At 39.9% G+C, this 14,178-nt stretch overlaps 2 protein-coding genes across 4 annotated transcripts in view; both read right to left on the reverse strand.

The window, feature by feature from the left end:
• Positions 1–215: 215 nt before the first annotated feature.
• tigara (TP53 induced glycolysis regulatory phosphatase a) lies at positions 216–6,597 on the reverse strand. The gene is made up of 6 exons (XM_029434781.1): positions 6,456–6,597; positions 5,312–5,349; positions 5,109–5,230; positions 4,802–4,879; positions 4,558–4,668; positions 216–2,312 (listed from the first exon to the last, which is right to left on the reverse strand). Exons 1-6 carry the CDS (start codon positions 6,524–6,526, stop codon positions 1,923–1,925), a joined length of 810 nt encoding a protein of 269 aa, XP_029290641.1. The 5' UTR covers positions 6,527–6,597; the 3' UTR covers positions 216–1,922.
• A 1,190-nt stretch (positions 6,598–7,787) lies between these two features.
• ccnd2a (cyclin D2, a) overlaps positions 7,788–14,178 on the reverse strand; it is a 151,539-nt gene continuing 145,148 nt past the window's right edge. For all 3 annotated transcript variants that reach the window (XM_029433397.1, XM_029433398.1, XM_029433396.1), the window contains one exon: positions 7,788–12,047. In XM_029433397.1, coding sequence (XP_029289257.1) covers positions 11,874–12,047 — 174 coding nt within the window. In that variant the 3' untranslated portion in view covers positions 7,788–11,873. The remainder of the gene's footprint in view (positions 12,048–14,178) is intronic.

A 14,178-nucleotide genomic window follows, 5' to 3' on the forward strand; every position in this document is an offset into this window, starting at 1 on the left:
CCGTATACATATACGTATATATATATGTTCTGAACTAGAACAACAAATACGTCTTTTGTCCACCAAGGAAAGGACACACAAATCACAAGGTTATTATGCACTCAGCCAATTGGTTATGTAACTGGCAAATATTAGACCTGGACAAATAACGTCCAACAGAAGGAATGCATATGAAATAAATGTAGGCAATGATGTCAATGAAGAAGCACGCTTACTCAAAGTCTCGGATATATTTATAAATCAAAATGTAAAATCAAAGACTTATATCCTGCAGAGATGAACAAAGTGCAGACTGAATGTATTTTTGTTAGGGAGCTTTATCAGAAAACCATCTTGTTGTTGACAAGTTTCCACAGATACCTAACTATGATACAGAAACATGTAACAGATACATTTTCTTATTTAAGAAATATTCTAACCTGCTCACATCTGAGAGCATTCCTACATTATAAAGTGTTCTCAATCACAGAATCAGTGACAACAGCCATAAAATCTGTTACACTAAAACAGTGACTATACATGCAGTACAGCAAGTATAGCATGTATTCACTGTTGCACTCTTGCATGCATTTGCCCTGGACCAAAGTGTTAATTGACAACAATGAAAGAGTCACTGATTTCCAAAGAGTCAACACTGTTGCAGTTCCGTTCTGCGTTCCTACGTAGGATCTGTGAACTTCCGGAGAATAAAAATAGAAACATGGACTCATTAGAGCATAAAGCTGCCCACATTTACAGTAATGAACAGCCAGACAGTAACAAAGTGATGACATTGCCCTGCAAAACAAATGGTCTATCTGTGTTTAAATGAAGGTGCTCAATGCATGACACAGCATTTAAACTCTGGTAATAAAACACACATTTGTTGTTGTAGGCCACTGCATAGGCAGTACATTTATTTTTTAATCCATCCATTGTTGATTTCAACCTGGATTTATAAATTCAATTAATTCCAGTATTCTATAATGAGTTTAAAGATCCTGCCACTGGTAAACTATATAATAATAATATAGGGATGTCCCGAACCAATTTCAAAGATAGGTATGCGGGCCGATCAAAGCATTTTTAACTGATATTGAGCTTTAGAGCCCGATCCAATCCTTTGGTTTACGTCAGCAGTCACACATCAGAAGCTTTCATGCACAGCAACGCAACGAACGCAGCCGTCATCAACTCTCCACTCGGCTGAGCTCCACAGTACATGTCCACGGGATCAAACCATCAACTGAGATCTTTCAGGGCGTCCAGTATCGTATTCTTTCCCAGTTAATGCTACATTGTGATCAACAAATCAGTGTTGACATCAACAGGAGAACTAGTTCACTTTAGCTGTTAGCAGCCGTTTAACGAGGGAGGGTCCATTGAATTACATCATGAGGCGTTCAAGTTCTATTTAGTAATAATGTGTTTTTGGAAAAGGTACAATTTTGTTTTTGCGAGAAAATTGAACAAATACAGTTGTTTTGAGAGAGATTTTTTCAATATAATATAAAATAAATATTAGTAAATAAATTAGGACCTGTTTCACTCCCTAACAAAAACCAGTACACAAACGGTAATAAAGGAGTGTATGTTGAAGTACATGGGATTGATTGTTTTGTTTTTAAGCGTGGTTTTGAGAATCGTGAAATATTCCTGGTATTGGTATCAACTACATCATTTCTGAATTTCGTGATTATCTGGGAAAATAGAAGTATGGAAGTAGGGACTAGGTACGGGCAGATACTCAATATCAAATGACTCTGATTGGGCTAATAATAAAAAGCACATACATATTTGACCTAACATTTTTTCTTCAGTAATTACATTGTGGAAACATGCTTATATTGAACAACTTTCAGCATTGTACGTCTCACTTTCCTCTTCCACTGTCTCTCAGTGATCTCCTATACTCTTCTTAAAAACCTCTGTTCATCCAGCTCCTACTGTTTGACATGGTCCCCTCTGTTGACAAACACACAGTGGATCCCTGACAGTGTGAACCTGTCGTTCTCTTTCCTCACGGTTAGTATAAACCGACACAGACCTGTGTTAGGACTTAAATAGAACATATGTGCTTTGTTAGAATCCGGAGGCAAGGAGCAATGTAACTCCTCCACAAAGAAGCGCATTGCCACGGACATGTAGGCCCCGTGGGTGACGACCAAAGCGTGGACCGGGACGCCCCTGACCCCATCGTCTGGCTTTCCCACCACAGGAGATGTTTCTAGTGGAGCAGATAAGGACGTTTCATCCTCCTCTCTGTCCTGCCAGTGTTCGGCCCCAATTTGCTGGAGCATTTTCTCCACAAACTCTTTGACCCGCTCCTTCACCTGCACAGAGCACACATCTGTTATGGCATGCTTCTCTTGCATTTTCTTTCTACACTAACAGCACATGTCATGGAAATGTGACAACGTGCAACCGTGAAGAATACAAGTTAAAGGTTATATTCAAAACACCGTAGCTTCAACACACATGCCGACTTCAGTTTCATCCTAATGCAACAACCTGTAACTCTTTTAGGAAAGCGGGGAGGGAGGCCTGTAGGCAACACTGATTGGGGCACTCGCTGCTTACGTCAAATCCATCTTTGTATATCTGCATCATCATGATGTGCTGGTCACGTACTGGCTTGGACCAGAGTTAAGGTCCAAGCCGAGATCTAATGGATGAGGCCTGACAAGGTATTTTTATAAATAGAACATCCCTTCTTCCTTACGCCCCCTCACACACACTGTCCTCCCACACAGCCTCAAGTGGTGACTTTTTAATCAGGGGCTGTGACGAACACTGCAGTTGTTTGAGAGTGAAAGGGCATGTACTTTGATCCTCCTGATTCACACCAAGTGGTAGATACAAAAGATTTACACTCATGTGGATGCAAAGAGGCTCAAAGACAACACGTTACATCCATGACGAGGTTTGGTTTGACTGAGGGGATGAATGTTTCCTGCCACCTAGTGGTAGTGTGTGTATATTGTATCAGGTCAGATACATATCTGGAGTTAAATATGGATAAAGATAACATTTTAATTAGAAGAGCAAAATATGAGCCTCACATTTGTCCAATTGTAAGTCTATCTGAGCACTAACCCTCTGAACCCAAAGCAATTTCAGGGCGTTCTTTGCTCCCGTCACTCACCGTGGCCTCATTATTCACTGCAATATATAAATCCTGCACCTTTATGGAAACTGCACAATCATGGCTAGAAGTACGGAGAACTCAAAAAGTAAAAAGCTTAAAAAATGCAAATTCAATTTCTTTGATAACTTATTTTACAACATTACAGGTCATTCAGCAGACGCTGTTATCCAGAGCGACTTACAGTGAACTAACTACAGGGACAGTCCCCCTGGAGCAACTCAGGGTTAAGTGCCTTGCTCAGGGGCTCAATGGTGACACCCTGGTATTGAACTCACAACCATCTGGTGTTGTATTTGGAAGCCGAACCACTAGACCACAACATTTCCCCAAGTGCCAAGAAGTGTTACCAATATTGAGGGAATAAATGAGGGCTCCATGTGCAATAAATATTAAACTATTTACATTTTGAGTCACTGTTGGTTTCAGTTAAGTCATTCATGGCTTCACAGTTGCGTTGAGGAGCGAACATTTAATGTTTTTTTTTACAGTATCTGGTTAGTGCAAACAATATTTGGCAATATTTTAAGGACGATTGGAAATTTGAAAAAATTAAACAATAATTTCTGTTTTTACAGTTTTTGGCTATGATAAATGGTGTAATTATGAAAAACATTGCCTTTCAAACTCGCTGGCCGGTTGTGGGGTATAGAAGGTTAAATGTTCGTTGCCACAGAATTACAAAAATAAATATATAACACCCTGTGGTGTCTTATGGATATCCCCCTTTAAAACAACTATTAATATATTTAATTAGTGCTCCTTAAAGCACTGAAACATTACATTTAAAAAACAAGACTTAAAAAAACAAGGTCCTTGTCAAACCACAGTATTTTAGTATTATTATTATATTTGTAATTCTTTTAGATCACTTTGCAAAGATCTGTTTTCACTTCAACATTAAAGGGTCTTTCTTCAGTTGATTAGTGTCAAGAAAGCCATATTACATCTGCTTTGTATTCGATGTTGAAGGCACTGTATGCCAGTGATGAACTGAAGGACAGTAAACACTTACTGAAAGGGACATGATTTAGTATCGCCACACTAAGATTATCTGATGTGACGACTTCTATTGAGAAATACCTTTTATTTTCAAACTTCTTGCAACATGCAAAGACGTGGTATTTCAAATCCAGTTTTAGTTCTAGTTTTCAGCGTTGGATTACTAACGTTAGCTTATTGAAAGATGCACGTCATTATGTAAGTGAATGAATAAAAACTTCTAGTTCTAACACATTATTGGTATCCTGTGCAGAGCATGTCCTGCTGCACTATCTTAACCCAAGCAATGTTGTGACAGAAATATAAGCTTCCAAGAACAGAAGAAAGCAAAGAGAGAGACATACAAATACATATAGTAAAAGACAGGCAGGAGGACAGAGAGACAATGAAATAATACCTGTATAAATAATGAAATAACAGAAACAGATCACCTGCTCCTGAGTCTCCCCCCCTGGAGGGGTGAAGTCTGGGAACGACTGACCAGCTGCCTTGGCCATCTCTCTCACGTCCTGCACCCGCCCGCCCTCTGCTATCCCAAAGCTCTGAAAAGTAACAAAACATTGACTGGATGAGTTTATTTATTGATAAGTAAATATATCTTCAGAAAAATATGTTTTAGTGAGAAAACACGTGTGCTATAAAGTTGCAAAATCACACAAAATAATTCTCACTCACTTTCTCTTTAAGCAAAGGGTCAGACGCCATTTGTAGACCAAAACAACTACTGTTGTGTTTCACTATTGTTTCAGCAGTCTGGAAGAAATAATACAAATCATCATCATCTCATCATCGCAGACTGTGACATCGTGTCATCAAAAGAGGAGAGCTCTTATAAAGCTATTCCCAGACGTGAGCTCCTTGTAAGAATACATGGCATCAGTGTATACTCGTTCCCCTGCTGAGTACCACACAATGATATTTAGGAATGTCTTGAATGAATAAACACAGTAAAATAAAAACATCCTGTTTCGCAGTATCGCACCTGTCGGGCCCGCAGCATATCACTGACAAACACGTTGCTGAACACAACATCTTTCAGGTAACACCCCGCCGCCTCGGCCTGCTGCATCCCGATCTCAGACAGGGGTGCATCTATAAGCTGGCCTGCGTGGAGGAAAAGGGAAATATGAAAGAAAGACACAGAGAACACATGATATAGAACATATACCTTCAACAATACTCTACCTTGTAGCAGGCCTTCTTTATTGTACTGTGTCTCCCCACTGCAGGAAATAAATGATTTATCAATGTCAATGTACAGAAGCTCATATCATTAACATATTAGGTAAAGAAGCTCAGATAAGCTACTGTTCAACTGTCATACATTGGATTTCATGCCTATTATCATATATACACAACAATATATTTTTTCTGCATAACTGTTTTACTCTAGGACCTGTCAGTAGGGCAGAGGTCAATCCTGACTCCTGTTATAGCAGGACACAAGTCACTGCACCACAGTGCTTGCTTTTAATGGCTTGAGCCCTTTCTTGCATGGGCACTTAAACTTTTTTTTTTTATTAGGAGTTAGATATGCTATAGTCTGTCTGGCATTTCAACAGTCAACGAGATATCAATTAATCTATCAATTTTAAATTGTTTTATTAAGTCTTGCTAAAGTCATTTATCCAATAATCAAATATCAAAATAAGCTACTTTTCACCTGTTTTGTGGATTCTGGTTTTATTTGGATAGTTCATCTTGACACTAATGTGTACCCATTCAATAGTAGTATCATACTAAACCACATGTCTTAACCATATATTCAAGTTTCGTTGTACAGATTTGGTTTTACCCCATTTTATACAGTCTACCTATGTATTTACCAGATAATGATAATACTGTGCTTGATGAGGGAGAAATCCGACCTCTAGTGGTCGCGATGAGGCACTGCAGTCAGTGTCCGCACAGACTGAACCAGGCTTGAATGGACAGACATAGTTAAACAACAAGGGTCACGATCAACCCATGTACCCTTGCTGCTGTAGCTGCTACGTGTGTGAAACTGTCCTTGTTTACAGTTAGCTATGAAGCTGATGTTATTCCAACCTGAGGCTATGTTATAAGTAGAGGCTAACACTGCCAGTAACATATTCTATGTAACATATTCTATATTCTACCTGCTATGGTTAGCATCTATCTATCTGCTAAATGCATGCACAGCACAGACATGAATATAATATTACTTTATGTAAACTAGCTAATAGGTCCGCGGAGAGACCACAGCCGTTCTATAAATAGGAGCGACAGACAAGCAGCACTTCTCGGCGACTCTGTGCTAAACATATGACATTTATCATAAACAAAACTGAATGTCAACTGCACTTACTGTCGAACAAGGGTTAGCCCAAATGCTAGCGCTTTCATGTTCTGGAAGTTAACGACAGAGTAATATCGCATTGACTGTGTCGTAGTTTAAAAACTGCCCTGAAGACGAGTAATGTAAGGGTCTCGTGACTTGAACCATAGACTGTGTGAGGACCACGCGACAGTGTTTGATTACTTTCACACGTGACCCACATTATAGTATTGATTTGACCAATTACTGTAGCCTACCATTAGTTAAGAAGGTAGGCAACTATAGCCCGTCTTCTGATTGGCTGAATACAATTATGAACTTATGATCAATTAACCGAAGCCAACACAACCCTCTCACTGCAAACCTACAGTAACTCAACTATTACAAAAACTAAAACAGTAGTCTTTGCCTGTCAGTTTATTCCTTACTAAATGTGACATTTTGTGACATACAATGCTTTTTTAAAACAACTTTTTTTTATGACCTTTTTTTTTTTTTACATCCTATAACCGTGATATTTATTTTATGCATTTATTGTGACATTTTAATGACATAGTAACAGTTTGACCTTTTTTTCTGATATTTCTTCTAAAATACTATACTATGACATTTCTTTCTATGACAATTTCATGCCATTTTATACTATAACCTTTTTATCACATATTATACTTCAGTAGGACCTCTGTGACCTTTTTGTGACATAATATATCTGTTACATTTATATCACATACTATACCATTACTTTTTTGTGACTTTTTGTGACAAATTATACATTTTTATGACATTCTATGTCTTTCCAGCAATGGAGCAATGTTTCTCATGGTAATGTGAATCAAATAACTATGCTTCATGTAGAGCTACCACTAGAAGGCATAGGTTGACAGTCAAAACAAGTCCTCCAGCTTTTTTTTGTTGTGACATTTGATTTCATCTGGTCAAGCCAGGGCTACTTGTGGAACTAGTGCCCTTCTAAGTTTGTACCGTCTTTCTATCTCACCATTACATACAGTAATATATGTCACCATACCACCAAATTAAGTTGTCATCAAGTTATTTTTCTTATCACCACATTTCGTTAACTTTTGGTGGCAGGTTTATTGGACTGAGCTGAAATAACACCCTATTTTTTTTCTGGCATGTACACATTTGCAGGGAGTGTTTATAACTGGTGTTCCTCTTATTCGGGCCAAGGGAACTCATATTGTCCCACGTTCGTCATCACTGCTTTGTGTGGCTTTCAAGTGATTAAGTGCTTCAGTGGAACTATGCTCTGCGGTATCATTGCTGACTCACACAAACAAACTAATCTATTGATCATGAAACAATTAAGACACACAGCTTAAAAAGAACGCAGGCATGGGAAATAGTGAGCTGATGTGGTGTCACACCCTTTAAAGCAGAAGTTTATTGAACAGAGGTTGTGCAACAGACATTTGAGGTACATGATATGAGTTATAGTGGAGGGGGGGGGACTTAAAGGGAAATCTGCACCATTGAAACTTCCAGATATCAGAATATTTATGGTTGGACATGACAGGTGTAACTCAACCCATTCTTATGTGGCAGTTACAATGGTGCGCACACCCAATATTTCAGACCAAAACATATCTTTCTCACATACAGAATCCATAATTACTGACATTCAGAGTCATTGTGGTTGTGTAAAGTAAGAACTGTACTTTGGCCATCATAGGAATGCAGTTTTTCCCTCTCACACAACAAGGCAGATGTAGCACCGACATGAACAGATATGAACATGCTTGAACTATCTACGGATAACACTTCCCAAGAAATGTTGCAATGTTGTTGTGCCCGCCCCCTCCAATATAGGTTGAGTCCAAGTGGAAACTTCGCAATATTTCCTGTTTCTCTTCTCACTGAGCGGAGTTGTTTCCCCGCTAACAGTGAAAATCATCCACAAAAATGCTAATTTGTCGTTGCTTCCCCCTCCCCACCCCCACTGTATTTTTCTGCTCCGTTCCAGGCTACCTAACTGCAGATGTATAGGTGATGGATTTGTTTGTGATTTATTTTGTCCAGTAATCCTGAGGTATAGGAAATACCACTGACGCACAATGTGACTGAATAAGGAGAGCAAAATAGATAAAAAAAAAAGGGGAAAAGGAGACATGCTATCTAAGCAAACTGTCAAACTGTACAAAGAACATTTCCAGTCGAATACTCATTTCATGTTCTTCTATCACCATCTACTTCGTTTTTCTGAATGTATCTCTTAAGCAGTAAAATAATTATATTATAATACAAATGTTTATAAAATAGCAGCACACTCAAGTGACACATCACAACTAGGTAATGTTATTTTTTTTGTATAAATGAAACAAATTCATAGCTTTTAGCAGCGCAAAAAGACAACAATAACTCAATAAAAATATTGACACTTTTTTTCTTGATGTCTTCACACCTCCTCCTCTGTCCTCTCTTCACTTTGGAATACAGTATCTCTAAATCTTAGAAAAACCCTTTTGCGGGTCTGGTCACCCCATAAAATATATCAAACACAAATTGAAAAGGTGGTCTCAATATATAACACATGCAACAATAAATTGCAGGAAAGAAAAACCACAACCATTACGTTTGGGAGAGAGCTTACATCAGGCAAACAGAGGCAAAATGAAGAGGTCATATCAAATATTAAAAGGGGATGTTTCGGCAAATATGTCATTGAATTGCCCAGTTTTACTGAAAAACATCACTTAAACATTAGATCCCCACATTTTTCTTCAGTCTGACAAGCATACACTGAGCAAAATCACATACCATCATGAAAAAACTCAAGCATTAAGTCAAAGACACCTAGCTGTGGCAAAGCCATGTGTCCCATTAAAAAAATAAAATAAAAATCATCCGTCTCTTGTTTTGTGCTGATGTCTGTTTGGCTGATGAACCCCCTTGCCAATGATTTGAAGCAGCAAAGCTCACAGGGGACAAATGTGTTCACTGACAGACAATCGGCCTGAACTACACAAGCCAGCACCATAGAAAAGACACTGCAACACACACAGTTCATGTGGTTTCGAACAAAGCCTCTGCTCCGTCTTAAAAATGCAAACCTCATTGCCCTCTGAAGAACGTGTGCAAATATTGGATGTTACGACCACCCTCTCTTGTAGCTCATTGCTGCCCTGTGTGACTATCTGTGGCTGTGATGCAGATAAATATGAAGAAAAATTCAAGTAAAAACAAATATTTCATTTCTTGACAGTAAAATAAAATCAAACAGAACACATGGATCAGTGAACTCTGTGTGTAAGCATTTTCCAATTCATATTGGCGTTTTGTATGTGTTCAAATTTCTATGAAACGGTCAGACTCCCCATCAACTTGCACTTTGCTTCAATAGGAATGTTTTTTTATTTTTATTTATTTTATTTTATTGGAATGTCCTCTCATTGCAAGTTATTGAAGGCCTTTTTAATTTGACTCTTGCTTGACAAGGGTATGTCTGACGATTGGGAAACCAGCCCTACAAAGTAAACCAAAGAAAAGGCTAACAAGGAAAAAAAAGAAAACATCCATTCACCTCCAATCATCACCCAACGCATTTCATTTTACTTATCTCCTGGGGAGCATGTTCTCAAAGTGCTTTGCCATTGAAATCATATAGGGGAGCTGAAAGCAACCCTATGTGGGACTCCAGATGCATTGACAGTATATTATCATCCTGTACTCCTCTAACCCCCCATGAAAGTTCATCCTCACATGATCTGGCAGAGTACAGTCTTAGTTCCTCATTAAATTTCCACTTATTCACTAAGCTGTGTCATTGTAGACATCCATTATGAGAAATTAATGTTGATTCCATCCAAAATATGCAGATATCAAAGTTTAATAGTGAGGCCTTTTGGGCATCTTTTGTTCACCATCATCTTCAGCCACTGGCTGTAAATCCTCCACACAGCAGCATGCTCCTGCACCACTCAAATCCTCTCTGTCCTACCATCCTGTGCAGTGCACTCGTGTGCCTTCCACAGTTCCACAGTGACTTCTTAGTTGCAAACTGTCCCTCTCTTTCTAACTCTTTCCACGCCACACCCCATCCCCCCTGCTAATTAATATAGAGGAGTCTAAAACGTCCTCCAGACTTTAAAAAGCATAGAGTAACCTTCTTCAAGACATCGTCCTCTCCTGTTTTCACATGTGCCGCACACACGTGGGAGGTCATTACTACTCAAAAGCAGCCTTTCACAACTAAGGAAACACCATATTGTAACAACATGAAAAAGAATGAAGGATCTGTTATATTTCATTAACAGAATGGCAGTAAGAAACTAACACCTCATGTGAGGAAAAATGCTCTTAGAAAGATAAGGGGCTCTAAGTGAAAGTCCCGTCGCCCATATCCTCCTTTTTCTGTTTTTCTGTCTCACTCATAGTGCATGCACATGAGTTTATTGTTGGCCAACAACAAACCATGATACATAGTTAATGCATGAAGGCAGTGATGTAGCATAGATGCCCTGTTATACTGATGGACAAAGTATGTGTAGCCTCCGCTTGCACCATAGTCTTTTAACATAGAACCGTAAAGTCAACGACTTTGCTCAAGTGCCTCACGCCATAGAATGCTCAATGCTAATATAGATACAGGATCACATGTAGCATTCACACACACACACACACACACACACACACACACACACACACACACACACAAACTGGCATACACACATACAAACACACACGCTGCACACACAAACTGACACACACAAGCAGCCTGACAAAAGGAGCTTATTGATTTCTACTACTCAGTTCCAAAATATTTCCAATAATAATATTAATAATAATAATAATTACTAATACTACTGCTAATTATTATCATCCCGTCTCTTCCATGGAATTGGGACCCACCAACGCTTAGCATAATGTTCTCACGGCTTCTTCTGTCTGTCTCATGTGGAACTTCTGATGTCCTCTCATACACCAGCCACAAATGTAATAGTGATAATACTCATATAAAACAAAACAGAGAGAAAAAAAAACTTACGCCCCACCGTGATCCCATGTAATTTCTGAATGGTTTCCACAACTTCTACCATAACAGCCTCATTATCAAGCTATGGTTACAATATAACTTAAAGACCATACTATACAATCAAAGGCAGAATGCAAATATGATTGGCTTCCCTTCTGTATATCCAAGGCCACAGAGCTTCATCTTGTATCAAATGTGTTGCTTTTAGACTAGAACATCATGGAAAATCTATTTCGTGGGCAGGTGTTTTTGACTTGAAGAACAGAAAATCTACAAAAAAAAACAAAAAATAACTAGCAAGCATTGTTCTTTTTCTCTTAAAGGGCTTGTGTTTAAAAAAACAAGAAAAAATTGTTCTTTTGATCTTTTTTTCAGCTTTTAAGAAAATTGAGGGTTTTTTTCATGATGCTTTTTGTTGTTGTTGTAAATCCTGTGCAATGACGCCCTCTGGTGGTTCACAAGTTGACATCGCGGACGTCTGTCGGGGTGGAGGATTGATCCAGCTCGTCCAGGGCTTTCCCGCTGGGGCCTCTCTGTGTCTGCTGCTGCTGCTGTTGCTGCTGCCGCCCCTCACGCAGGCTGCTCACCAACACACGCTCAATCTGCTCCTGGCACTCTTTGAGAACATCCTGCAATGCAACAAGAGAGGAAGGACAATGCTGTAAAAATATACATTTTAATCTTCTAGGTAGTTTCTCTCATTTCCAAATCAAGTCATTTTCAACATAGTAGAGGATTGATCACTCTTTTTGCCTTGTTTAACACATTTACACACATTAATAACCTCATCACAGCGGCAGCATTTTGCCACTCAAAGAAAGTCAGACATAATAATCTAAAATGAGAACATACAACCTTTGATTTAATTTTCTTCTGATAAAAGGTTTAAAATATTAAGTTATTTGGCAACACATGTCTTTTGGTGCAAAGGCCTAAAACATCTTCTCACATATAGTCACATTTTTCCACAGGAATATGTGAATCTAAATATACATAGGTGTTCAGTGGGGAAATTGTATTCTGGAACTATCATCTCGAGTAACAAGAGAAATCTGAAAACTTGAGTTAATGTACGAGAAACAGGGAACCCTGGTGTTGCAGAAGAGGGGCCCCTCAGCAGCGTAGGCTGAATCATTCACCGTGGATGAAAACAAAGTTTTCTTCAAGAATTCAAGGTGACACAGGGTGAGCGATTGACATACAAATGATAATGTTCTGGGTGAAGTATTCCCTTAAATGACCACCAACGTTCTAGCTGCTCCATCTACTGCCAAGGCTAAGCACAGACACGGAGCAGACCCAAGCATTACATCAGCCCTTCAGGGTTGTGCACTGAACACCACCCCTATAGTGCTCATGTTCACTGCACACACAAATGCATTAACACGCACAGACCACTGCCTCCCCCATCCAAACACCCACCTATCCCACCACCTCCGCCATTCCCAAACTCACACACAAAACCCAAACAGAAGTAGCCGTGACAACGGCGGCTAAAAACACAGGTAGTACTAAAACTATGTTAATTACATCCACCTCCTGTGGGAACACAAAGGTGGTGCTATTTTAACGAGAGCCAGTCTGTGTGCCTGGCTGCCTGCAGGGGATCCATCTGAGACCTGGCCAGCTCGCCTTTCACTATCAAAGGCCGCCGCGGCAATCTGAGAATCCACCTGGGAGAGGAGCCTCTCAACAGCGCTGAGCCCTCATATCCTTGCCTGATGGAGGGTTGACAGAGAGGACATGAAGAGAGAGCAACTCGCCCGAGAGGGGGAGGGTAAAGGGAAGAGCGGTGCTAAATGGGTTGTTAGCAGGATCGTCAGAAAAGAGGTCAAACTGTTTTTGAGGAACTGCGCAGAGCAAAAATATTCAGAGGTAAGAGCAGATGGCTGCAACAGAACAAACAAATATGAAAGTTCCTGTCTGAAGGAGCTGAGAGAGACTGCTCTCTGGTGGCCAAATACGGAAACACAACTGAAGCCGAGTTGCTTTCAGCTCTACACACGCTCTCACATGCACAACCCCCTGCCTTCAAGCACCAGGCGTCTGTGGGAAACATGACTGAGAGCGCCCCATGGCTGGGAGGTTGGGTGAAAGTGTACCGCTTGTGAAGCGGGGAAACATTCTTTAGAAATTTACAGCTAATTTAAACCTGATGGGCCACAGTTTGAGCCTGTGTTACAGCTTCTGGTGCCGCTGGGCCTTGATGAAATGAGAACGGAGGCCTTGCTCACATCAGTATTTCTCTTTGGGGGCTGCACACGGGTGAGCGACAAAAGGTTACAGTGTCAAAGGTCAAACAGCATGACATATTACAGGGTGAGACGTGTTGTCGAAGGGAAACTACTTGAGGTTTTGAGTTCAAACACAACTTTCTACACCGGTGATTTGTTGAAATGATGTACATGTGGACAGTGTTATGGAGAATTTCTTTACGACGGGAATCTCTTTATAAGAAAATACAGCATATTACATTAAATGACCACTGAAGAAATGCCTCAGCCTAGAGGGGTTTTGCTGATATCTGAAGTCTGCATGAAGTAATTCCTGTCTTGAAGTCTCTTATATTTTGATTTCTCCGGCCTCTACCGATGATTTTCAGTCCTGATCCATGAAAAATGATTTGATGTTGAGGAGGTTGGACTGATCTGGGCTGGGTGCCTCTGGGGTAACGTTTCCTCCAGCAATGGGTCTGACGTGGTGGAAACCCAACCAGCGTCTCCTCCAGAGGTCTGCTGCTAACATGGGCGTGTGCACACT

This window comes from Cottoperca gobio, chromosome 6 (genome assembly GCF_900634415.1).
Source record: "Cottoperca gobio chromosome 6, fCotGob3.1, whole genome shotgun sequence".
Classification (NCBI taxonomy): domain Eukaryota; kingdom Metazoa; phylum Chordata; class Actinopteri; order Perciformes; family Bovichtidae; genus Cottoperca; species Cottoperca gobio.

Bases quoted from the DNA above. Each gene is read 5' to 3' on its own strand.
- tigara (XM_029434781.1), bottom strand. From the start codon at position 6,526: ATGCGATATTACTCTGTCGTTAACTTCCAGAACATGAAAGCGCTAGCA. The intron at 5,350-6,455 runs GTAAGTGCAGTT...TATTTCCTGCAG, and splicing joins GGGCTAACCCTTGTTCGACA to TGGGGAGACACAGTACAATA. The intron at 4,880-5,108 runs GTGCGATACTGC...TATTTCTTCCAG, and splicing joins ATATGCTGCGGGCCCGACAG to ACTGCTGAAACAATAGTGAA.